Source organism: Uloborus diversus, chromosome 1, assembly GCF_026930045.1.
Source record: "Uloborus diversus isolate 005 chromosome 1, Udiv.v.3.1, whole genome shotgun sequence".
In the NCBI taxonomy this organism is placed as follows: Eukaryota; Metazoa; Arthropoda; class Arachnida; order Araneae; family Uloboridae; genus Uloborus; species Uloborus diversus.
Window position 1 is genome coordinate 149,344,126 of NC_072731.1, and position 27,848 is coordinate 149,371,973.

Sequence of the window (27,848 nt, forward strand, 5' to 3'; positions counted from 1 at the left end):
AACCACTCAAATTCTTTTGCACACCGAAGACGGCTACTATCAACACCAGTGTGTACTGTGGCCTCTAGCACCTCTGGTGAACTTTTAGTTTGCCCCCCCCCCCCCAACCTTTTTACAGAGATTGAATAAAATCAAAAGTATTAGCAATTCATTATGAAACATTTATAATGCTCACTTTTGAACCAAAGACAAAATACATTTCTTAGTGTATAACAATGGATTTTTTTCCCAAAGAGCATTACTTTTTGAATTTTTTGTATACAATCTCTGGATCAATATACAGGTTGTTCCGTTTTAACCTGCAAGACCTTTATTTTCGCAACCGTTGGTATTAGATGCATACTTCCAATTGCAAAAATCGTCAAATTAAGATGCAGGGTTAAGATGTGGAAAGTTATAATCATAAATAAATTTTAGTCAAAAAATACAAAATTTAACTTTTTATACGGGCCCCAAGTCCCCAAACTTATATTCAGGGAAATACTCTCCATTGAAAATTAATTCCTACCCAAAAACTTTGAAATTAATACGACCAACATTCACCGAGATATGAAACGCAGCGTTTAGTGACTTACACCACTTTACAGTCGCCATCAATAACAGCTTTTAAGGGAGAATGTAGCAGTTAACAATGTGTGCACAGAGTGATTTTTCAAATTGTTCAAGGTTTCGCAGTGTGTTTTTGCGTATCACGGTATAATATTTGCATTTATTAAATTGCATTGAATCGTTATGGTTTAATATTTCTATGTTCTTATTTCTATGAAATTAATATATATATTTATTAACTGATTTCCAATTGTGTATTCGGTGCATAAACTCGTTTGTAAGTTATAAACTTACACATATTTTGAAGACTCTTTCTCTCAGAATAGGAAAAAATAGGCTTTTCTGCCGATATGTTAAAACCCAGTTGAGGAAAATATCTTATGTGATTGAGAAAAATGGATGTCATATTTGAAATCAGCGTACCCAATAGAATAAAAGTCACTCATTACCGTACAGTCACTTTTTTATGACCCGAATTTTGCAGGCCTGTGTAATCCTCATACAAATAATAGCCAATGATCTAGTAACCCGCGAGTTTCAACAAAGAAACTCGTGCCACGGCATGACAATTTGATAATATGTTTTGGTAATGTTTAACATGCAGGGAAAGGCTTTATTGTGACAAGGCTGAACTCGATCTGGTGACCTAAATGTTTTACTGGTAAGACAGTCTTTTTAAAGGAGTAAAGAATCAAAAAAGTGGTTGAAAATTAACGCTATCCTTAGGGTTAACCCACTGGAGGGTTAAAATTTCAAATATCAAATTTTCAGTAGGCTTGCCAGACGTCCCGGTTTGACCGGGACAGTCCCGGTTTTGAGACAAAATCCCGGTGTCCCGGCCGGTTTACTTCACGTCCCGGAAAAATATAATTTTGATTACAAATGACCAAAAAAAGTCTTAAAAATATTTGACTATGAAGGATTAACTGTGTCATATTTCTATACTTCAGAGCCAGACTACTTACATAAGTCCAAAAATTGCGATTTTCCGTTTGTTAGTCTGGCTATGAGGTACAGATTTGTAACATTGACCAGTAAAATTAATATCGGATTTGCTTGTGAGGACTTTTACAACAAGATTAAAAACAAAAAAAGACTTTTTTTTTTAAAAGTCCTAGCCAATGCAAAGAACATGTAAATATTTTTTAAAATTTTTATTCATCATCCAAAGTTTTTCTTCTTACTAAAGTTACTGAAAAATATTAACGTGTAGGAAATGAAATATTTAAATGTATTTGCTCGCGTCATGTATTATTATCTATCCCTGATTTAGGCTCATAATTTGCAACCATTTTTTCATAGCATTGAGAAAGAACTACCCTCTAAAACACTCTAAAAAACAACAAGGGTTGTGTACCCTTTTGAATACTCGCTCGCTGGCGGGAGGGGAGGAGGTCATTCCGGTGTCCCGGTTGAATATTTTAGAAATCTGCCAAGTATACCGAACAGGCAATTGCTTCGTTCAAATGTAGAAGAGTAGAAACAATTTTTACCCGTCACATACCTTGACGGGAGACTTTCTAGTTTTAGACAATAAAAACTTTCTATTTTCCAACTGTTGCTGAAATCAATTGTCTTGTTACTTAATTCCGTTATCGATTATTAGCGTAAAACGATTATCGGTAGATAAGGATAAAAATCCTAAAAAACAGGGTTGGCGAGGTTTTGGACACTATGGTAAAAACCCTGGTTTTTACCGTCCTGCCCAAAAATGTCTAAAACTATTTTTTTATAAAATACAATTTTTAGAAAAATATCGTATTTTGTGAAAAAACATTAAAAACAGAATAAAATGTATCAATGTAATGCTTTATATTGAACATTTATTCAATAAGAACATTCAACTTATTTGTGCAGCTGATTTTAATCTAGTTACATAGAAGTTGAATTCTTGATTGCAATTTCAATTTGTATGCATGAGTTTATTTTATTTATTATTTATTTATTTATTTATTTTGATAACAGTAGTAACCAAAAACCCCTATGTTTATGCATGTGTGCAAATGAAAGCCGGATTGGAAAGGTTTCTACCATCCTGTTCAAAATCCTTGTGTCCAAAACTATTTTTTAGAAACTATATTTTGTAAGAAAATATCAAAAACAGAGCAAAATGAGTCAAAATTATTTTTTTGACTTTTTAATAACATTTATTTAATGTGAATATTCATGTATAAATATATACTTATTTATGCAGCTGATCAGTGGCGTACCGAAGGGGGGGCGGAGGGGGCGGTCCGCCCCAGGCCCCGCTTTGACATAGGCCCCCAAATTTCAATTTTTGGTTTTCACCAATACTGTCGCATATCTTGGTTTGAATGCTTAAACAAGTTGGCTTAATAAACCATAATTTTTTTAGAGACCAAATATTTGTTCAGGGATACAATCAATACCTCTTTGGGATCAATGGAGGGTTTATGATACCCAGGCCCCGCTTTGACATAGGCCCCAAAATTTTAATTCGTTTTCTTTTTCGCCAGACGTGCCTTATGTCATGGTTTAGATAAATAAAAAGTTGACTTTTTATGTAGAATGAATACTTTCTCAGTGACTCTTGCCTAAACAAAGAGAGGGCAAATTATGTCCCACAGGCCCCGCTTTGACATAAGACCCGAAATTGTATCTTATTTTTTCCAGTAGAGCTGTCATATACATCATGATTAGAAATATTAATCAGTTACCTATATATGCGAGTATATATCATAAATTTTGTTAAATATGACTTTTTTTCATAGTGACCCGTCCTAGTGTTCAAAGGCACATGAGCGCTTGGGCCACGAATTTAATGGGGGCCCCAAATTTTTAAATTAACTAAACCTATAAAAATCATTTGCTTTTATTTTGTTAAGTGCTTTCAGCAAAGTTTTATGCATTTTTTTTTCAAACAATTTATAAAGAAATACTAATACATAACAGATGCACGTTTATAATTTTTAACCGACTTCAAAAAGGAGACGGTTATCAGTTCATACCGTATGTATGGTTTTTTTTTTTTTTTTTTTGTTTGTCCACTCACAGCGTCTCACCTAGTGAACCGATTTTGATGATTCTTTTTTTAATGGATAGGGGATGGCTCAACTTAGGTCCCATTACTTTGTTTGACCATATTTGTTCCTTAGAAAAAAAGTTATGGGCAAAAAACAGTAAATTTTATGCAATTTTTCTATTAAATGATATTGTAGCGAAGTTCGCACTTTTCATCCGTGGATAACGGTGGCTCAGTGGTAGAATTCTCGCCTCTCACACGAGCGACCCGGATTCAAATCCCGACAAGGTGAATTTTACTAAAATTTCGTTTCTACTGTTTCTCGTATTTTCTCGAATGTTCTATTAATTTCTGTATCTTTCCAAGTCTGGAAAGTTCCAGCACTTTCTCAAGTTGTATATAAGGAGATGTAACGTTCATTCGTGGTTCTGAATAAAGATGAGTTGAGTCTAACGAGTATTCGCTTCATTTGGCTTTCACATTGTCTTCGCTAGCTTCATCTACGCGACAATATGAAACTCATTGTTATAAAAGGTTGGTGCCATGTAACAGTAACATTAATAGTAATTTTAATGATAATTTTGAATAAAGGCTTCTCTGAAGCAAGCATCAAATTTCTTCAAGGGATATTTTAATAATGGGGAATCTGGCGCTGTCGGCTCATTTTTGGCGTAAATAATTTTATTTTAGTAACCCTGCTGATTTATAGTAACCTTATGTGAATTATCAAAATCTTCCTTTCTTCAGTGCTATTGCTCCATAGTAGGGGTAAACCTAACCTGGAAGCGAGGTAATGCAGTGATTAGGATCTGCTTAGCCTTCACAATACTACCATTAGGTTTGCCTCAACTACTCTGTAGTATTTTTATCGTTATCATCTATGCCGATAACAGATGATCGGGGCTAAGTAAGAAAATACAGGATTGCAGCATGAGCAACTTAGATGCTGTGAAATGTAAATTAGTTAGGAAAAACGCAATACTTAAATGGTTATAATTAAACTAGCTGCGTGCCCGGCGTTGCACGGGCTACCTAAAAAATGTAAGAGCAGTCCAGTTGATGCTTTTGTAGTACACTGACACTAGTTTCTAACGCGTTAAGGAATAAATAAATGCGCGTAAAGCAAGGTTTGCAAAACACCAGTAAAACATATTTTTGCCAAAACACCTCATCAACGTTAATAATCGTTATCAATGATACAAGTTATGAGTACATTTTCAGTCAGCACAAAAGGGGAAAATATATGCATTATCAACTATAATCTTTACTCACGTTAAACTGAATTACATCTGATAGACTATATCGGAAATATTTATGCACAATAACAATCCGCTTTTTACATAAAATAGTCTACTACCCGGCGTTGCCCGGGTGTTTATTAATGCAACATACCACTCAGATAAATATTTGGATGGATTCTATCCACATGGTCGTACAAGAATTACATCAATCCTTTTTCCAGGTACAAACCCTCAAAGAACTCAAATAACTTGTAAATCACTCATTTACTTTACGACGTGCACGGTCCTCCTCGAAAATGAAAGTTATGTCATGTGACGCGTATTTAACAATCAGGCTTGAACCAAAAAAAAAAAAAAAAAGTCAGTGAAATTTTGCGGCAGATTGCGGAAAACCCCAAAAAGTAAACATTTTAAATCCCCTGATTACAGGAAAAGCCTCAAAATAAAAACAAGAATTTTACCTGTTCATATTCGAGAAAAAAAATGGCAACAGATCTTTCATCTCAATGATTTTCTTCGCCCGCTATACATTTTAATAAAAGCATTGTTATGGAAAGTTGAGATGAAGCACTGAATAATAATTTGAATGGAGGAAAGCCTTCGAAAAATAGTGATTTGATTTTGAAATCTGAGAGTCATAATTAAAAGTTTTTAATTGATATCTCCGCTAATTATTATCGGAGAATTATGTTAAATAGCCAAACATGAAGACGGGAGGATTACGAATCCATCGATACCTGGTTCGATGGTCAGTTCACTGTCGTTCGGGAGAAGAAGCTTGGACATAGATAGATAGATAGATAGATAGATACTCAGATTTTATATGTATAAGATTAACTACGCAGGATTTCCAGAGAGGAACAAAGATAAGTTTTTAGTGCCAATCGCTTCAAGTTTAACTCGTGTCAATAGTTTTTTTTTTTTAGTATGGAGCATTTTTAAGAAAAAAATGTGAAGTTTCGTGATGGTAACTTCTTACTATTTCTGAAATACCTACATTTCCACTAAAAAGAATGAAATAAAATAATTTTGAAAAAAAAAAAAAAAAAAAAAAAAAGAACCGACTTCAAAATTGCTCTAAAAAGTGAAAAATAATTTTATTCTTTAAACACCATCGATAATGCTTTTAAACATAATTTTTGAAGTTGGCGCAAAAACGATAGATAAAATCATTCACAGCCATAAATCAAATACAACTATAAATTTAACCAGGCCCAGTTTTTTCACTATCACATACATTATGCATTGATGACAGCATATTTGAATAACGATATAAATGTTTCGTTCCTAACTTTGGATGCTTTTCTGAAAAAAAAATATGGACGAAGCATGGTTACACTGGATTTTACGTTTTGTTTTTGCGCCAACTTCAAAAATTATGTTTAAAAGCATTATCGATGGTGTTTAAAGAATAAAATTATTTTTCACTTTTTAGAGCAATTTTGAAGTCGGTTCTATTTTTATTTATTTATTTTTTTTTTTTCAAATTTTTTTAATCATTACAGTATACAGCTAAAATATCTGTTTTATGTCTTGTTTTGTGTATTAGACTACGATGGTCTAATCTTAATTCATACACTATTTTTGAAACCAAATTCAAACATATAACCAAGAAAATCCATTCCTCAAGCCTTGGTGTCCTAGAAGCGAATCGCCGATCTTCGACGTCGCTCATCGACGTAACGCTGAAATCAAAGTCAAGTGGATTCCGACGTGACCACTCAGAACGCCGAATTGGCTCGGGCGCGCATGAGCAGAAGAATCAAGTTTTCGCCTCGGCGAGGAACGACGCCGACGCTAAGCGTGTTCGCTTCTAGGAAACCAATGCTTAAATGAGAAGTTGTCTATCCTTTGAGGCGTTGGAAAAATCAGTCAGAGAAATTTTTCTTTTTACCAGCTGCACTTTTGTGGTTTTAAATTTCGTCTCCTGCCCGAAGCTGTAACTTCTAAGAACAAATCGGACCCCTTCTGACTCAAGCAAAGGGGATTTCCTTTTTGCTATCCCCCTTTCGACAGCGTAAAACTGTTTAATTGGTCAATCCTTCGGGACTTTTGACCTTGACTGCATAATATCTCCTCCAATCCATTCTGTCTTAATTTCTGTCGAACATTAAATATTTTCAATTCTACCAGGGAAGCCGCGCGGAGCGTTTTCTCCACTTTAATCAAACACGCCAAGCAAGTATAGGGTCACACCAGAGTTTTTTTGTCTGAAGAACGTAAAGAGCGTTTTTTTTTTTTTTTTTTTTTGTGAGTCAGACCTGCAGAAAAGTTTTATTTAGACTGTGAACGTGTGAATTTCATCCTTATTTAAGTAAGCATGTTTTAAAAATATTTCTCTCTGAGATTAGGTGATGTTATCAGGGAAATAGTTCCCTGGTGTGTCTTACTCAAAGGAATAGTAAAGGTTTTGTTTTTGTAAAAGCCAATTTTTATCCTAAAATTAATTAAATCTGGAATGCCTAAACGTTTCTGTTCACTGTACTTGGATGTTCAGATGCAACAAATTTTTAAGATACAATATAATTTTAGGACTTTTTTCTGTTTTTGATACTTTCTAACAAAGCACAACTTTATTAAAAATTATTTTATTATATGTATAGATATAGTATTTACTTAATTTTACTTAAAATCATGTGTTTTACTGTGGTATTTACAATAGTGTCCGAAATCAAACCAACACTATTGAAATATGTAAAAATGTACCACTTAAAATAATTACTGTAATATATGGTACGTACACATAGTTTGAGAAACTTCAGTTTTAATACCAGGTAGGCCCCTATTTCGAGTAGCGCCCCAGGCCCCCATCTGTCTTGGTACGCCACTGCAGCTGATTTAAATCTAGTTACGTAAATTCTTCATTAAAAATTTCAATTTGTATGCAGGAGTTATTTTTTTTCTTTCATTAACCAAATTTTTCGACATTTATGCATGTGTGCAAAAGAAAGTGTTCAAAATATAGTGCAATGATGGACTTAAATGCAATAAATTACAAATTTTTGTAGTTACAGAATGTATTATATTGAAAATCTGAACTAAAAAAAAGAACAGTAAAAGTTTTATAATTAAGTGTTTAATCCTCAATTTCTTGTTCTTTAATCTTTGATTGAAAAAATAATTTTTGTTAAAACTAGAGACGTACCGAGTAGCAAAAAGAACCACCAACACACACATGATGAATTTTGAACTCACTGGAATAGTAGTGTAGACCTCAATATCCGTATAATAGTTTTAAGACAAAATTCGAGCTGAAATTTAACTACGCATTATTTCAAAAATTTTGTTGCGTCAAAAATCTTTACAAAAAAGTTATTTTTTAAATTAAAAATAAACGAATAAATAAAAGGTGTGATCAATCAAGTTGGAATTTAAAAAAAATTATATCCATATATTATAGTTCTTGCCCGCCAAACATAAAACATTTTTAAAAGCAAATAAAAAAAACACAAATGTGCAGAAACACAGCTGACACGTGTTTCTGCGTTACAAGAGACGTCTTTTTCAGTGCTAAAGTGTGAGCTAATGAATGTAAAGACATCCGACAAAAAAATCCGACTGTTGTCGGATGTAAGCTTGCTTTTTATACATTGAAAAAGACATTTCTTGTAAACCCCAAAACACGTGTCTGCAGTGTTTCTGCACATGTGCGCTTTTAACGTTTTATTTTTTAAGCAAAGGTATTTTTAAATTTCTCATTAATAATTTTTGTTTGTAGCGAAAATCCATTTAATAATAATTTTTAAAAAAATCATATTTTCTGTACTTGCCTCTTTTGCCCCATCATTAAGAAATAAGTTTTATTATCTGTGGGGACATTAAAATAAAGATGTACTGTATTGAAGCATAAAAAACTTCATTATTCTCAAAATTTAAGTTTGACTTGTAAATTTGAATTGTAAATGATTGCAGTATATATTATATGCTTGACACTTTTTATTAATTGTAAAATCTGTCTTGAACAATATTCAATTTTTTATAACTACTCGGTATTGGCCGAGTATGTGATCAAAATTTGACCAAATACCGAGTACTCTGCAAATTGGTCGAGTAGACCGAGTACCGAGTAGTTACCAAGTACTCGGTACGTCTCTAGTTAAAACATTATGTAAAACTTATTTTCAAAAACCATTTAAGAAATTAAGCTTTCTTTTCACCTTAATATTACGCATTTAATAACATTCCCTTCAGTTATAAATGGAACTGAAATTATTTGTCTTGGTAGTGTTGTGAATTTCCTATCATAACTCTACCAACTGTTACATAAGAAAGTTTATATGTAATAGTTATTGTCATTTTTTTAAGTAAAATATTTTTTAAATGAACATTTTGGAGAAAAGTATTATTAAATACTCATTAATTAAACGTCATTAATATGTATAGTTATGCATTACGAATATTGCAGCAAAAACAAATTAATTAGATTACACCCCTTTAGCTTTAGCATAGTTTTGGACAGTTTAAGACAATTTTGGACGGTAAAAACCACCTGTCTTGTCCTAAACCAGTTTTGGACAGTCCAAAACCCAACCCCGCTAAGAAAGCAATAAATGTCATGCTTGCTCCATAGAAGCCTTGATTCAAAGTTTTCATTGTGATTACTATTAATATTGTTGTTGTAAGACAACGAATTTTTGTAATAGTTGGTTTTATATAAATTTAATCATTTAATGGGGGAATTATATGATATTTACTGCTTTCCATCATAACTTCTTTAAACTAAGTTTTTTAGAAATAAATTATAGCCTATGTTGCTTCCTGATAATGTAGCTATCTATCGAGAAAAAATGGTTAAAATCGGTCAGATGTAGCCATTTATGTATATAGATGAATGTTTCAAAAAATAAATTTAACTAAAAATTCCCTTTTACGTCTGTTGTAACGCAGTTTAATCTACCTTAAAATTGTTTTTATAGTTCTCTATTTTTCAATTTAAAAATATTTTGTGCAACTCTGCTATTTTTATGAAGACGGTCCAATATGGGTTAAAGATGAAAGCGTTTAAGAATGATAAACGACTAAATGCATACAAGCGGTGCTAGCTACTTTTTCAACAGCGATTACTGAAATAGAAGGATATTTTCAGTTTTAGACGATTGCGCTTTAAGAGTGATCCACGTGTTGCAGACATAAGTGTGGACATGAGCAATGGATGTTTACTTTGCGGGAACTTCACTGCCATCATGTATTCGCGAGAATCTGTGGATCGTTCATTTTGAGTTATTGAGATAGTTATGGTTTTAGACGATTAGGTGTTATTTTTATTTAAATGATTTATTTGTAAGTCGGACATTTCTTTCATCTTCCATTGCTAAATTGCTTGCCATCTCTACATATGCAGAATAAACAAGTCGGTTTAAGCTTGTCGGGTTCTTCAATGATTTTCTTACTTGACAAGAATGTGAAAAGAAGTATTCGCAATACAAAAAATGGCTTCAAAGAAAAGAAAGTATGGTACTGCTGTTACTACTGGACTGTGTACAGTAGGGTGGAGGGAAAAAAATCAAAATCTGATAAACGATAAGTAATAGCGCGGAAAAAGTGCCATTTGTAGAGAAATTTAGTCATGCAAAAGGTTTTCGACAGAAAAAAAATGTCTTGAGGTGTCGCTCGCTACTTGAAATTGACCATTATTGCATACAGGGTCCATTATGAAAGTAATGAGCATTTACTGGCAAAATATATTTATTGATCGTAATTTGTACAAATGTTCAATATTCTTCAAAATACATTCCTCCTGCATCAGTACACTTGCGGAGACGTGTTTGCTACGCCTGAAAGGCACCCTGAATTTCTTCCAAGGGAATGCCTCTCAGAAACGTTGTAACATGGTGTTGGATGTTTCCTAAGGTTCCCCAATGTTTTCCTTTCTTCTCTCTCTCTCTCTCTCTCTTGAGTCGCGGAAACAAAAAGAAGTCACATGAAGCTAAGTAGGGACTGTAAGGTGGTGAGGGATCACCGGGGGGGGGACATCCATAACAGGGTTCGTCGGCGACCTCCTCCTGACTCTCTTTGAATGCCTTGTGCCACTTCCCAGACTGTGATCTGGAAATGCAATCGTCCTTGAAGGCTTCTTGCAGCATCTGGAATGTTTCGGTTGCATTTTTTCCAAACCTCACCCAAAACTTTATGGCGTATCATTGTTCAAGCGGAGGCACTTATCTCCGCTCACACTGCTCGAAAACAACTGACGACTGGATGCATTGAAAGGGCATATCCCGCACCACATTTCCCAGCCGGTTTTACCGTGCTGCCATCTATCGTCGCGTCACAATAACATTATGCTCATTACTTTCATAATGGACCCTGTAAAAATTGGAAACAGTTACAATAATTTCATCAAAAATCAAAATTTGATAAAGTTGATGTAACATCCCTTAATAGTAGGCTTTTTGTGTAGAATACACACCGCATATCACCATTTTAATAGTGAACTATATTTTAAAGTTCTGCACATGCTTTGAATTCGACCAATATTGCGTCAAAATTGACTACTGACGACGTAATTGACGTATATGGCTCCATACTTTGAGAAAAAGTATCGGAAGTTATTATTTGTAAAGATGTGTTCTCATATTAATTAATCCTTACATAGATACAAAAAAAAAGTAATAGAAGCATTTCTTACCTAGAGAAAGAAAAAGTTGATTTTTCACCTTAGCGTATAACAAAATGTAAAATTTGCGTATGATAAAAAACGTAAGCGTATATTTTGATGCAAAATGTAAAATTTACGTGTGATAAAGAATGTAGTTAGAGTATAAAAGTTTGAAAATAAATATGTAGCTTGCAAATCTCGCATAGTCACGCCTTCAAGCAAAAAAAGTTACTAAATAAATTTTAATGATTTTTGAGCTCTCAAACTGTAACCACATTTCCTGCAATAAAGCATAGTTTAGCTGGCGAGTCGGACTTATTATCTCGACTCCTAACAATGTTTGGCCTCAGTGATGCATTGTGGGGTAATATTTCTGGATTCTAATCTGACTCTAAGAAATCCATCAATTTTGTTTAGACAAAAAAAACTGTGGTTGACACTTCTTTGTCTAATGTTACGCGTCGTCTCATTGTTTTAGTTTAACGTGAGGTTCTGGAAATCATACAATTCAGTAGGTATGCTATCAGGTACCATTTCTTTCAAGTTTTATCTTAAATTCCTTTTTAAGGTGGAGGACCCGAGCTTTCCCACTTCCACAGCTATCAATGAGCTCGAGGTAGTCTTTTAGCCTCGAAATTGAAATCTGAAATTACAACTTTTCGTTGTCAAATCGAATTTGAATCTGCAAATCGAGCTCACCGATAAGCAGAAGTGGGAAAACTTGACTCCATCTTTCCAAAACGGGAATTTTAGATAAAACTTTGAAAGAAATGGTACTTGATGGCATACCTACTGAATTTTATGGTTTTCAAAACTTCACATGTGATACTAAAGCAGTGAGACGATAAGTAAAATTAGATAAAGAAGCTATAGTTAGTTATCTAACCATCAAGAGAGATGGCTTTATTAGAGTCAAATTAGAATCCAGAAATATTATACCACAATAATTACACTGAGATCGAAAATCGTCAGGAGTCAAATAGTTCAATTCGCACGGCAAATTCTGTTTTATATTAATCAATGTAACTAGTTTGAGGGCTTGAAAATTATTAAAATTTATTTAGTAACTTCTTTTGTTTCGAGGTGTGACTTACTCTATGTGTGGGCTGTGGCAAATTACATTTACGTTTTCAAATTTTTACACTAAACCATTGTTCCCTATCATGTGTAAATTTTACTTTTTGAGCTTAATGTTACGGACTAAGTGGAGCTTTTTTTTTTTTTTTTTAACTGGATAAGAAATGCTTTTATTGTTTATTTTTTCCGTATCTACGTAAGAATTAACTAATATAGAAGCAAATGTTTACAAATAATAACTTCTGATACTGTTTCCTCAATGTACAAAGCATCACGATGTTATTCAATTTTGATTTTATATTCGTCAAATTCAAAGCATGTATGGAGCTTTAAAGTACAGTTTATTATTAAAATGATCTTATGCAGTGTGTAATGTACACAAAACGCCTACTATTAAGTGATATTACATCATTTTTTTTTTTTTTTTGATGAAATTATTGCAACTTTTTCCAGTTTTTAAGCAATTATGGTCAACTTCAAGGCGCGAGCGACACCTCAAGATATTTTTTTCTGTCGAAATCCTTTTGTTTAGCTAAATAGCTATACAAAAGGCAACTTTTCCGCACTATTACTTAGCTTTTATCAGATTTTTTTTCTTTTTTTCACTCCACCCTAGTGTACAGTAGTTCCAACATCAGTCTGTCCGCAACAAACTATCATTAATCTTTAGTCTCGGTTCCCTACTTTTAATATACAAGTAGAAATACGGCACTGCTTCTATACAGCCGATAAAGATTGTGTTCGGATAGTTTTAGGTTGTTTCAAATGACCGTGTTGAACTACTTTTATACACGAAGATGCTGTAAATATTGGTAAATAGTTTCGGATCTGAACAGTGTTGCATCAGAGGTCAAGCGAAGCGTGCATAGATATCTTTCAATCAGTCTTGAACTGTATTGAAATGCACTTGTGCGAAATATAAATTATTGTTGAAAGGAAAATGGTTTTTTAGTAATTCTTTTTGTAATGTCAGCTTATATTCACAGCTAGATAATGAAGACGCACGCCGTGCGCGGATTTATCCGCTGACGTGCGGATACATTCGCCGCGTAGTTGCACGTCATCCGATAATCGTGAAAGTTCTAAATCTTTACTTTTAATTTGTTTTAAATGGATATTGATATTATTTAGTAAAATTATAACTAGATAGTATAAACACCAGCACGTAAGGTGGATGTATTCGCTGCTGTGCTGATACATTCGCTGCAGACACGCGCATCTCGCGTAAAGCGTTCCAGTTCTTACTCTTCATTTCTAATTGGTTTTAATTTGATATTTATTTAATTTTTAAAAATTACAAATAGATAGTATATACGAAGCGCTTTAGACGTATATATTTGCAGCTATTCGGATACGGGCACACACATCTCGCGATAAACGTTTAGGTTCTTATTCTTTGCTTCTATTTGTTTTAAATTAATATTGCTTATGAATACGTAATATTCATAGCTAGATAATATAGACGAACGCAAATACATTTGCTGCTAATTACTGATGACTCTAATTCTGACAACCACGGACTTTGCCGAACTTCGGATCGCTGCCGAAAATTTTGACATTGCGCATGAAAAAACATTGAGCGATCGCGCTTATGAATCTTTTAAAACGTTATGAACTTTCTTTGAAATAATTACAGGATAATCCTGCTTAAATTTCAGCACCTTAGTCCAAAAAACGATGTTTAAAGCAGGAGATTCAGACTTAACGCGACATAAAAGTTCAGCAATTTTTTTCGATCTACACTCGAAAATTTGAAAATGTTTCCGGTTTTATCTCAATCTTTTTAACTATAAACTAAAGAAATAACTACTAACACATTCTGGTACAATTTTATATTATCTGCCCAATAATTAAAAACTTAAATTACAGTAGAAGCTAAATTGCGAAAAAAGCGGGAGACGCTGATTATGAATTCATTATTTTTTTGCATAGTTGATCGCTCGGAAAGTTAGTTCTTTGGAAAAAAAAAGTGTTTAATAATGCAACAAGAAATTCAAAAGAGAAATTGTGTTAGTTTTTATTCAAAACACATTTCGAAGCAAGTTCCTTACATTTTATTTTCCTTCTTTTCAAAATAGTTTATTTTCTGTAAAATGTCGTTAAAAAAATCTTATGCGCCGCACCTGCTGTATCCACCACATCGGCAATTCATTAACTTTTTTTTTCTCGTAAGCGCCGGGGTGCTTACTTTCAAAAATGCGCTATAGTTTTGAAATCCTTGTGTTCACTGGGCTATTAAGGGTCCTAAGGAAGATGGGAAACTTTCCTTACTCCTTGTGTTATCTCTCCTCTTCGTGAATAACACTTTAGCTACTAGAATTATTGCACTTGTTTTTGTCACCTCCCTTAACAGAGCATTTCCAAGAAGTTGCGAATTGCTAGTTTTTCTTTCATTCTCAGAAATTTCGGCATCCTATCGATTTCTTGACTTGACATCTTATGAAGAGAAAGGTCCCACCGCTGTATGACCTGCAGTGAAGATATAATTCCCTAAAAAATATATGAGCTTACGAATGTAAAGATATCTGCCAAAGAAGCTTAGTTTTAAAACTTTAAAATTTAGCTTTGAAAATTGGTTCCTTGTAACCTCAAAGCGTATTCCTGCGATTATTTGCAATTTTGTACTTTAAAAAGTTGTTTTAGCCAATAGTATGCGCAGTTACTTTATATTTTTGTCTGACTATGCTTATATTTTCGCCACACTTCGCCCTGTTCATTTAGCTTCTTCTTCTTTTATTGGTTGTTTCCTAGGAATATATTCTAGCCACTATTCATAGATTTCTTGTTTCGAACTCAGTGCTCTCAGTGCAGTCAAATGTCTCTTCTTCCACAAGTTCAGGCATTTCTGCATTGATAGTCCGCTGTAATCTCTAAACAAATGTATGCACATTTTGGGCTTTTAAGGTTGCTTATTTCTTACATAAAGTCATACAAAAAAGTGTTATTTTACATTCAAGCAGATTTTAGTCCCACTTTAAATACAAAGTTTTCACATTTCGCTTCGTGTGTATGCAGTTCGCTACGCGGCGTTGCAGGCGACGCTACGGAGGGCGGACCGCCCCTCGTGTTGCTCGTTTGGGTGTGTCACTCAAAGTGAATGTTGCAAATTTTTTGAAAAATATAAAGCAAAAATGCATTTTTAGGACTACAAATTTGAAAACTTTCTGGGGGGTACCCCGGACCAACCCTTATCCCCAGAACATATCATGTAGTGAATATTATACTCAGGATTAGGTTCGTATTGTCAAAATTTGGACCTAGTAGTGGCATCCTCTTAAAATAAAAAACTTAAACTCATTATTTTTCCCTACGCTTGAGATACATTTGATATAATTTTTTGGATCTCTCAACAGCTCTGCTCATATATGCGTCTACGGCAAGTTTTATATATATAAAAAAAAAGTTCATAGTTTTTATTTGTCTTTTGTGCACTAACCCACTTAAAATTTCGTAATAACACAAATGTTCTGAAAATTCTATGAACTTCATGTTATCATAAAACATTAAAACTTTTTTTTTCGCTTGTAGGGGAAGGGTATGACACCACAAATTACCGCCTCGGGTGTCACCCATGCTTGTACGCCACTGGTGAATTTAATACTTTCCTTTCTTTTTTCAGAGAAACTCGGTATGCTTGGGGATCCAAACGTAACTCGACAGGACATGGAGCGCCTTATGTTGCGTCTTGCTGCTGCTCATAGCCAATCCCTCATTGACGAATCAGGGAATGACACACATACCAATTGGAGTTTTGAAAATTCATTTTTCTTTGCGATAACTGTGGTCACCACTATTGGTAAGTAATTGTTTTTCTTCCTGATTTCACGCCCCACCTCCCAGTGTTCAGTGTAATGTTGAAAAGTGTAGTTAGACAGTTAAAGTGTTGAAAAGCATAGTTAGACCTTCACTCAAGTGTTAAGAAAACTCGATTACACCAAATATTTCGGCTCTTCATCAACATCTAAGCTCTTTTTATGATTTTTGGGTACATTTGTTGTGTAACGCAGTGGTGCCCAAGCACGAACGGGGGGGGGGGGGGGAGAGAAGTTCATTTCACAAACTGCACCCTTGAAATTTTTAGAGGAATTTTTTCTTCATGGCATTTGGGGATGAATGTGTTTCTTTACGAAGAAACCTGTGATATGTAGAGTCTGGTGGAGTAAAATGATCATAAAATCCGAGTGTTCAACTTAGGTGGATAATAAATACAATAATTTCTTCGAAAGCTTCGTTTTGTTGTTGTTTTTACATTACATGAATAGAGAACAAGTTGCCTTGAATTTTAGTATGAGCAAAAGGTGATTTGAATATTGACGTTTTCTTTTTCATAGTGCTTTTGAATTGTGTGGATAAAGTAGGTGTTGTAGAACATTTGCAACATATTTAAATAAACAACTAATAGACTAGTAAATACCCAACTGTATTTCTAATTTTATGTAACGATAGTTATAATAATATTCGGGCATTGATATTATTTGCGCATCACCTTGAAACCTTCTGCTTGAAACCAAGTACATTAAAACCTGTCAACAACGATACTGTTGGGACCTAAAAAAAATATCGTAATATACAGGTTATCGTTATAGACAGTTGGATTATTCATGCTGACATTTTGCCGGGGCCAAAAAAAAATTGTTATAGACAGGTTATCGTTATAGATAGTATCGTTTTTCCACAGTTTCGTTATCAGTAATTTGAAGCATTTTCCCTTGTATGTTTCTGGTATTTCGTATTGTAAAATCATTTAAACGTTTTTTTTTTTCAACAGACGAATAGTAGATAGTGTTTCCGCTCTAACATTTTTGTAACGATTCTGAGCCTTTCGTCTTTTCTGTTAGCGTTTTGATGTGCCCTGTCTTTTTTTTTTTTTTTTTTTTGCATTTTTCAATACGCCCTCCTTGGCACTTTGAAGTTAAAACAAAGCTTCTTTAAAAAAGCAAGCGTTTTCTTTTGGCTTTGCAACGTAACTACCTCGTTTCCTTTACCATTTGATTTGAATATAAATTTGATTTTCAACATACACAGAAAATTAAAAAGCTTTGTATTAATTACTTCAAAAAATAATTACAAGTAATTATTAAGAAAAAAATTGCTAATGAAAAATACTTACGTGTATGCATATAGTACAGAAAATATTGGGAAAAAAAACATTTTCAAAATTTCTACTCAAAAGTGCTCTTTTAATTGAATTAAAGTTTTACCTAGAGAAGACGCCCGTCCTTGTTTTTCGTCTAAAGAAAACACTATTAAAGTTTCAAGGGAATGAATAATTTTTTTTCACGCTGTCTAAATTTCGTGTTAAGCAAGTTAATGTAAACTGGAACTTCACAACGTTAATATCTATTTTTTCCCACCAGGATATGGCCACCTTTCTCCGTCCACCACTCCAGGTCGACTCTTCTGCATACTGTATGCAACTATTGGAATTCCTTTAACGGGCATCCTGCTAGCTGCCATTGGAGGTCACTACAGCCAAAGTCTAGTCAAAGATATTCAAAGGGCTCGTAAGGACCGAAATTCGAGGCTAGCGCTCACTTTGTCCGCAGCGAAATGTTTACTTCCCTGGCTGTTCCTGTTCCTTGTAGTTCCAGCTGGATTCTTCATGTGGCTCGAAGAATGGTCCTTTGTAGAAAGTTTTTATTATTGTTTCATTACATTGTCAACGATAGGATTCGGTGATTATGTAGCTAGTGAGTATTATTTATTTTATGAATTTATTGTGCTTGATGACTTAAAAATACTGTACACGTTGCCGTATTTATGGGGTCGATTTTTAGGGTTGAAATCCCCTCCGAAAATTTTCAAAGCTGTTCCAAAATATGTTTTTTAATACAATTCTTTTGCTAAAAGACTTCATCTGCATTTTATTTTTTTATTTTAAATTTCATTTGAAAAATTAAATTACTATTATTGACGAATTATACAAACTCTGCTTTATCTGCAGTAGGGGAACATAGGGCAAAGTGAAATAGCGGAGCAAAGTGAAATGGTTAAACATTTACTCTGCTTTTAGCTCCACCTATCAGATAAGTTTTCAACTATGTAGTACCATATGCAGTCTATTCCAGTCAGGAAAAAAATACCCCTGAAGATTAAAGCATTTGGTAATACAAGCAATTTTAAAAATTTGGTACTCATATTGTAATATTTTATTGTAAGTCAAAAAGTCTTTTTGTTACTATAAAATGATAAAGTTCTTGTCATTAACCTTTTAAGTATTATATGAGACCTCCTAATGTTCAATACTGTATTACCTTAGTTAATATTAAGCTAATTCGTATTTTAAAAAAATTGTACAGTTATTCAAGTACATGCGGGGCAAAGTGAAATAGTTTGTTTCATTTGCTCACTCAATCATCTCTACATAGTATAAAATGAAGTGTCCAAAAAGCGTCTGTTTGTTTGAACTCTTAAAACTCGAGAACTACCCGGCCGATTTTGCTGAAGTTTTCACAATTTGTTCCTTTAAGTCCTGAGAACGTTTGAAGACAAGTTCGAAAACAATTCGATGAATAGTTCTTTTTTTTATTCCAATTTAAGGAAAATTTTCACATAAATTCCCGAATATGGGGGTGAAAAATTACTCGCAATTAGTAATATTATATATCGTTGGAAAGAGAAGAATTTTCCGCGTTCTACGCAATTTGTTCCAACGCTCTAACTTAATTGCGGCGGGAGTTATTTACGTTTTTAGCTCGAATTTGTTTAGGCTTAGCTGAAATTTAGGCAGTATTGTCTTCATTAAATTTATCAATAAAAATTGAAGGAATTGTCCTACAGTTTTCTTTTTGACACCATTGAAAAGAGCTACCTTTTTTACTCCAGATCTAACTCGACCTATGGTCGGAAGTTTAACCCTCTATCTCCATTAGAAAAAAAGTTACAAGCGAATTAAATGAAGTTCAAAAATCTGTTCTCTATTCAAGTTTTTAACCATTTTATTTTGCGTTTCCACGGTAACGCTTTTTGAATCCATCATTTCCATCTTTCTCATTTTCAATTCTGAAACTTATTTTACTTTGTTTCCATGGTTACGCTTTTTAAATTCATCTTTCTCATTTAAATTACTTAATAGTATTTTAATATCTCTCGTCATTGTTTGGAGGGGAAATTTTGCATGATGATTTTTTTTCTTTTATTTATGCCTGATTGTTGAATATACGTCACTTGACACAATTTTTGTTTTCAAAATAGACCGGGCAAAGCCGGGCAACGCAGCTAGTTTAATATAAATCACTTACGCCTCATTTATTAATAAATTCATTTACATCCCTTCATTTAGTAATGCACTTATTTATTCATTCATTCACTTATTTTCTACTTCATTCATTCTTTTACTCGCTCATTTATAATCTTAATACTTCTTAATTTAATTGTTTGTTTATTTTTCGTTACATTTTCATTTATTCAACTTTTTATTTACTGATTATTTTGATCAAAAATATGTTTTATAATCGAATAGGAAATATTTCATTAGTAAAATATTTTATTTTTCACTTTGCCCCATGAAAAAAAAAAGTGAAAATTTTCCAGTTTTTTTGAAGACTCAAATTTATGGCCAAAAATAGAAAAATTGTGTTTCAGCGCAAGTTTTATTATAAAATACAATGTTCTTTCTTTGTGTACTGTAATTTTCAAAACAAATTTCTGATTTGTTCATTTTTAAAAAACTCAGTCATCTTGACCATTTCACTTTGCCCCACATTCCAATATTTATTTTTATTCTCGTTATCATTCCTTACAAAACCTTAGTTTCATTCAGATTTTGAATACTCGAAGCTATCAAAAACAGAAATATTTTTTACATTTAAAAGTGCCAAACACTATATTTTACACATTTTTGTAAGTGTCAAAAAACATGAATTTCAGATAAATTACTTCGAACGTGCTTCGAACGTAAATATATTTTGTGCACTTCTTTTTTTGAAATTCCGACTGACAAAATCTATTAGAGGCACTAGAACCTATATTAGTTCTTGATATTCGTATATTTTTCGTGATATCCATAGATAGAAATAAAGCACAAATTTCTCTAGTTCGTATTAATCATTACATAACTGAATTTTTATTTTTTGCATCATTCAGAGGAAAAAAATTAGAAAGCGTTACGTCATTATTCCTACTGATTTATATTGATGTTTCAGTGCTTTGTGTTTTAAATATATGAATTAGTTACTTATTCTTTTGTAATGCTTATTTTAAAAATAAGGTATTTTAAATGATTCATTATTATTAATTTTATTATTATTTATGCAGTTTTTGAAATCACTTCTCGCTAATTCTGTCATAAAATATTTTATTTTTTTAAATACTATGGATAAATACTATTAACTTTGAAAGCCATTTATTTGGCTGATTGGCTACACTATATTGTTCAAAATGACCCACAAATTTAATTTTAATTTCCTAACACACTAACACTTTCAGTAGCTTTTAGTTTATAGTGAGATCACGATGATTTTTTACCAGAATGAAAGATTTTTCATTATTGAGAATTATTTCTCAAGTCATTCATTTAAAACCATTGTTGAAGCCTTTAATTATTAACTTCTGAATGTTTCTGAACTCAATCAAGACAACACTCGAGGGCCATTCCACGAAAAAAGTCAACCCTTTGTCCCGTACGTAGCGGTTCATGTACTTCATTACTAAGTAATAATTTTAAAGGGTAATGGCGAAATTTCTGCTTAAGAAATCACACATAAGTTTGTAATTTGATAAGCAGAAAAAAATATATTCATTAATATTTAAGTACTGTAAGACTGGATAACTTCGGGACTGGGTGGCTAACTTTGGGACAGTGTGTAATTTTTAGTTTGCTGGGTTCTCTGTGGAACACAATGCTTTAGTTAAGCCAGAAATAATTTCTGTTGAGTAGACCTGTATTGTGCAGCTACCTAACGGCAGTTGACAAAACCTTAATCCACTGCTCTTGTTATGACAACAAAGTTATCACAGCCATTTTTTGAAAATTCTTGTTTTGGTGAAACTTTCGCTACAAAAAAAAAAGTAGCTTGTAGCGATTTCTGGAAACTACTTTTAAATAAAGTTTCAAAAAAAAAAAAAAGAAAGAAAGAAACGAGGCTTCAAACGAATCTGACTCGTGCACGTTTTAGACGAATAAAATTCGCACCAATCAGGTTCGTAAGGCACTGAAAAATACTAGCTGATCTCACACCTCAGACATACGTTCTACCTGTTTGACGCCATTAGTTTGGCATCGAAATTTTCACATTTCCCAATATTCACTTTAAATAGAGAATGTCTTAGAATAAACAATAACTGTCAATGTAGTACCACGTTTGTGTTTTCTGGCAGCAGAGAATGTCCCACGGATGAACATTTTTGATGTCAATGAGAATGTTGTGCCAACATCCACCTAATATGGAAGCAACTGTAAATGCTTTGGAAGAGGATAATATTGAACTGTTTTGGCCGGCTAACAAAAAATATTACACTATGATAGAAATTTATGATAACGGACATTTTTCCGTTTCATGCAAACTTGCCCGTTAAGCAAAAAGCTTGAGGTGCCAATGCCATCTGCATAATATAGTCGAATCTCAACTAACGCGAGTGATGCGTTCCAAGACTCCTCGCTTGGGTTGAAATTTCTCATTGTGGGAAAGGGTTCCTATGCGATTTTTTTATGAACATAATAATTATTTTAGACAATTGAAAACATCCCTAAAACTATTTTAACCCATTTCTTAACTTCCTATCACCGAATTTAAACACAGAGAACCGAAATTTTACAGTATTTTTAAAAAAAGCTGTGTTATTGCATAAAAATACATTAGGATGCACAAAATCAATGGGAGATAATGGTATATAATGAAAGTTTCTTTAGTTGTTAGAAAACTTCTATTTTTCCTTCCATTTTCAAACTTAAGATAAACAGCTCGCTTATGTGAAATTATGTTTCATCAACTTAATATTTAGAGTGAAAAAGATGCGGAGTGGCGATTTGTGAATGAACAAAGCGATGTTTCGACTAGTACGATGTGGGGAACCTCCGCTTTCAGTGATGCTAAAGGAAAAGTTCATTCATGAAACTAATATTTAGTACCTAATAAAGAAGGTTATACTTCAACTCCGCGATTCCCTTTCGAAAATTTTCGTGTTTCGGGGTGAGGAATTCGCGTTAGATCCGAAATTCGTTACCCGAGAAAATCTAGCTATGTAGCCATTTCGTGTAAATCAAATCGCGTTGTAGTGCGAGTCCACTATAGTTTAAAATTGCTCAGTGGCGTAAGAAATGAGATGGTATTCAGTTCCGGACCCCTAGTTTGAAGCTCAAAATCAATTAATTAGTTCCTACAAAATATAAGTTCCTATAAAGTCAACTCCTATAATGAAATTTTTGATGAATATATAATTTTTCTCTTTCCTTTGAAAGGACGTTTTTCACCATCTTAATCAATTTTATGTATACGTATGTCTATATAGAATTAAAATCAAACTATGGCTTCATCTATACATTTTCAAGTAGTTGAGTTTCACTTCTTGAATGAAATATTCATTGTCAGAAAAGGGTTGAAATTTTGAAGGTGCAATTCCACAACTTTTAAATTTTTTTCTTTCAGCAAATATTCGTAAAAATCGTAAACATTGTTTGGAATGACAAATTGGCTCTGGAAAGGAAATAAAGAATAAATAATTCTTAGTAATATTCCATGTTCAAATAAGCTAATTTATTTATCTAAAACGCTTTTTAAATTTTTTTCATTCAATCATCAAACGGTGTTTATGTGTATACTTTTTTTTTTTAAGTAGCGAAGTAGCGACTACTTTTCAAAAGTAGTTTGTAGTTGCTGCATTTTGAAAGAAGTAATTGTAGTTAACTACAATTGTAATGAAGTAGTTGTAGTTAACTACATTTGTAATCAAGTAGTTGTAGTTAATTACATTTGCAATAAATTAGTTGTAGTTCGCTACAAAAAAAAAAATAGTTTTTCCGACCACTGGTACAGTTCAATTTAAAACTCAGCAGGCGGAAGCAGTAAACTGCGAAAAATTCCACCCTAAGTTAAGTTTTTTCAACAAAAAACATTCTTTAAGACGAATTCACCAGGGAAAATGTTTTTCTTTCGTGACTAACCTTTTCTAGTTTTACTGGCCTGTTGCCAGTTTCGGCGTACTCCGTTTTGTTTCGCACGTTGTGTTGAAAAAGCCATAAAATTCATGTCGTGAAATTCTGTTGTAAATTTTAGTAAATCTCTATTTTTAGGAAGAATAAAAGCAAAAATAGTTTCAAGTTTAATATTTGGAAAAGCTTTTTACTTGGAGTTTCTATTTTAGGACTCCTTAAATTTATCCTAAAAATATCTTTGTTTTCTGTATGAAATCATGGGACTCTTTTGCACTTGTAAGTGCAGAATTGGTAGAATAGTTTGCAATCAGTCTACTTTCCTGTGAAATTGAAAAGGAGAAGAAGGACAAATACTTAAAGAAAGGTTAAAGAGAGGTTTAACGTACTATAAAAGTATCACTAGAAATAAACGTTTCATTGAAAATAACGAATTGTAAAAGCATCACTTTAGTTTCTTTATAAAATCGTGGGACTATTTCGCAGTCGTATGCAGTAGTGATGTGCCGGATCGTTAAAAAAGTAGATCCACGGATACGGATCATTAGTGTCAAGAGCCACGGATACGGACCTCAATTTTTTTTTACCCAATTCAACTATCCAAGTGTAAAATTTGTAACGGAAGGCATTCCCGTCAGAATAATGGCAGTTTCTTCAAAAAATGTCAACTGCGGCAAAAATATAATCAAGACTATTATGATATACTCTTTAAAGAAATCTCTGTTGAAATTGAGGTAGAGTTGGAAGGAATGGGTCAGCGCTGCATTATTTTCTTAGATGGAATGTTAAAAAAATATTTCTAGTTTACTCGGTAGATGTAGGATACAGGAGCAAGAGTGTAAAGCTGCTACTGGACAGACTAGAAATAATTTTTCTCAGTTTATTTCAGCATAAATGCAGCGCTGACCCATTCCACTGAACTTACTTCGACCGACGAAATACACAGCTGAGAACACCTTTACAAACAGTAAATAGAGAATTTAATCTCACTTTTTTTTTTTCGAAAGATGCCGAGAAAACCCAAAATGAAGAATAACAGAAAACCAAATCAATAACAAAAACTAATATTAAATTAAAAAATTTTAAAAAAAAACATGTCCCAGAGAGCCGATTATATTAAGATGAATTTCGCGGGTCAGAACACACATTTGTTAACAAATATGAACTGACAGCAGGTAAAAATTTTAAATCATTGAGCTTTTACTCCTTATCTTCCAACTATGAAATCGCTACCAATCACTCGTATAAGGGCTTAAAATTGCATTTAAAATTTACTTAACAAGATAATAGCTCCTACTGTACATAAGGTGGAAGTTTCAAATAAATATCAAACGCAGAAAACTTCGTTCTTTCAATTAGGGCCAACATTTTTAACGTACGGGTAAATTTTTACTACCATAATTGTGAAAAACGTTAAGTCGGTTTTTAATTAATGTCTCTGGTAATTAAAGTTCTACAAAAACGAGGCCAAGCTAAGAACACTTTCGATCAAGTCACCTTTTGAACGAAAAATTAACTATCAAAATCGATTCATCTGTTTAGCAGCTGCGATGCCACAAAAAGACGCACTGATGCAGACTTTTAAAACTTATTTCCCCTTCCGTTTTGCAACGAGGGGTGGGTACAAATTGGCTTCTGAAATGATTCCTTATAATTTAAATAGGGAATAAAACCTAATTTAAACGGAATTTGAGTCTTTTATTCAAGTATTTAAATTTTTTTAGAATAGAAATGATCCGTTTAAGATCCGTCAAAAAAGTAAAGGATACAGATCTTTATTTTCCCTCGGATATCCGCGGATACGGATATCCGGAACATCAGTAGTATGCAGGCAGGGCCGGCTAAAGACGGCCGACCGACCGAAGAGCATAAGGGAGCGCCAAAGGGACCCAGATATAATACTATCTGAATTATTAAGAATTTTTTTTGCTTGGAAATTGTTTTACCTTTTCTTTTATAACTATTAACGTCTAATTTGAATTTTCTGGGTGAAGTTTTCTACATAAACGCTTGTATAAATTGGGGGGGGGGGGGGTTGGAGTGAAAGTGTGCGATTGAAAACAAGTGTTTGATCTTGAATAAGTTCAGTATTTTTAGGTGGAGAACATGATGGGATAGTTTTTTCGGTTTCATTGCGGGGGAACCAATTTTCTACATCAAAATTTAAAAATGAAAAAACAAAATAGCTTTTCATATGAGGCAGTGAGAAGCAAAGGGATGCAAGTGGAAGTTTTGAGTAAAACGCGTTTAAAGATCAGATCCTAGGTAGGCTTTCATTGAAATTTTTTTCTAAATCAAGCTGCATACCGGAACCTACCAGGAGGGCTACTACTTCTATATCTTGCCCCAAGATTGAGGAAGGGTTCACCTACCATTTGTACTGGTTATCTCCAAATTTTTTAATTTTGCCACTTGCATCCCTTTCCTTCTCACTGCCTCATATGACATTTAAAATGTAATTAACATTGTAGTGTTAAAAAACTGATTACGTCAGCGGGACAACTCAAGAAAGATCATTAATGTTTTCAAAATGAAATGTTAAAATTGTGTTCAAAGCGCCATTTTTCAGTTTCGCCGGGGCGCAAAACCGCTTCACGCCGGCACTGCTCGCAAGTGCAGAAAGCTGATGGAATAATTTATAGTCAGTCTACTTTCTTTCAAAGTTGAAAAAAATAAAATGATAAATTCTTCAAGAAAGGCTGAAAAGATATTGCGAAATATAAAACAAAAGTCAAAAATAAACGAACTAATGAATAGTTGGGATAAAATTGAAAAATAACTTCAAACGTATGAAATGCTCAAATTTGCACAAAAAAATGCAGGCACGTGTTTTGAGGTTTCAAAGAACCCCTTTATCAAAGCAGAAAAGGTTGAACTTTTGGATGTAAAGCAATTCGATGAAGCTTTTTTCGGATAACTGTACATCCTAAAAATCCGCATATGGGCGAGCAATAACCACCAGAAGTAATTCATGAACATATTCAACCTTTATTTAGAATTCTCTGCCGAAATTGCTTAGAAAATAAGTTTTTGCACAAGAATTCGTGTTACGAAATATATTTTTCTAGCCGTTCGATGGGTGTCAACTAATTTCTTTCTTCAAAAAAAAAAAATCTTGTTATTTTTTCTTTTTTATTATTATTATTATTTTATTTACTTTTTTTAAATGAGTGTTCTGCTTCTTCACGTGTCAACAAAACTGCAAATACCGTACAAGACAATCACTAGATCTTTTTATAAATTACCAAAGCATCTCAGCAGACCGTTGGAAATATGGATGGGGTTCGTGCCAAATTGGCATTCAAGCAAATGTTCGACTCACTGTGCCAAACTTTCCTTCGCATTCGACACAAAGAACGGCCCGTTAAAAGAGTTGTCCTTTTGTTCATTTGGAGGTGAATATGAAGTCAAACAGAATCGTGTCGCCTGTTGATTGGAAGAGGGAAATATCTGCTGACGTCATGTATTTACCAACATGACACTTAACATGAGCTCCTGCATGAAAGAAAGATTTCGAAATGTCGCAAGACTAGTAGTGAAATTTTGTCTTTTTTTGACAGAATAATTTGTTGAGAACCGCGTTTACAATTATTTCAGCTTAATAGCTTTGAATGTAAACAAAACCCAGACCTTTTAATGTGTTTTCTTCACGGTAATACTTTAAAAGTACTAACGCAAGTCGGAATAAAAAATAACTACGAGAAAACGTAGTTGCGGCCTTAAGAAATGATTATTTTTACTGTGTGGTATACGCTTTGATGAGTCTTTTTATAATTAATTGCTGTACTAAAATTATAATTCGAAGTAGTAGTAACTTTTAACATTATCTTATTATAAATATAGTAAGAAAATCTGCTGAAATTATTGATGTGTTTGTTTACAATCTGTACTTTGTTTATTTCCTTTATGTAGACATGGTTTTCACATAAAAGGTTCTTAAAGAGTCAGCTACTTAAATGAGATCAATTTAAACTGGTTACTGAAATCTAAAAATTAACAAAATACAGATATCAAAATTATATTGAAAATGGTAAATGTTTCAAAACTGCCTGAATAATTTATAGCTTAATATTAAGAAAATATATTTTTAATTAATTTTTTGTGTGAAATTTTAGGTTACTTTTATGGTTTGTAATAATAATCTTAACACTTTTTTTAAACTTTAGCACTTAATTACTAAATGAACCAAAAGTTAATGTAGGCGGACACCCAAAATATTTATTTTTTCAATATTCATTGCACCTTTCTAAAACTTAAAATGATTATTTAATATGACACAAGCAACACATTTTGACTATTTATTTGTTGAAA

At 33.0% G+C, this 27,848-nt stretch overlaps 1 protein-coding gene across 1 annotated transcript in view; it reads left to right on the forward strand.

The window, feature by feature from the left end:
- LOC129232777 (potassium channel subfamily K member 4-like) overlaps positions 1-27,848 on the forward strand; it is a 170,346-nt gene that overhangs the window by 133,817 nt on the left and 8,681 nt on the right. Inside the window, 2 exon segments of the mRNA XM_054866884.1 lie at positions 16,068-16,244; positions 17,806-18,138. Coding sequence (XP_054722859.1) covers positions 16,068-16,244; positions 17,806-18,138 — 510 coding nt within the window.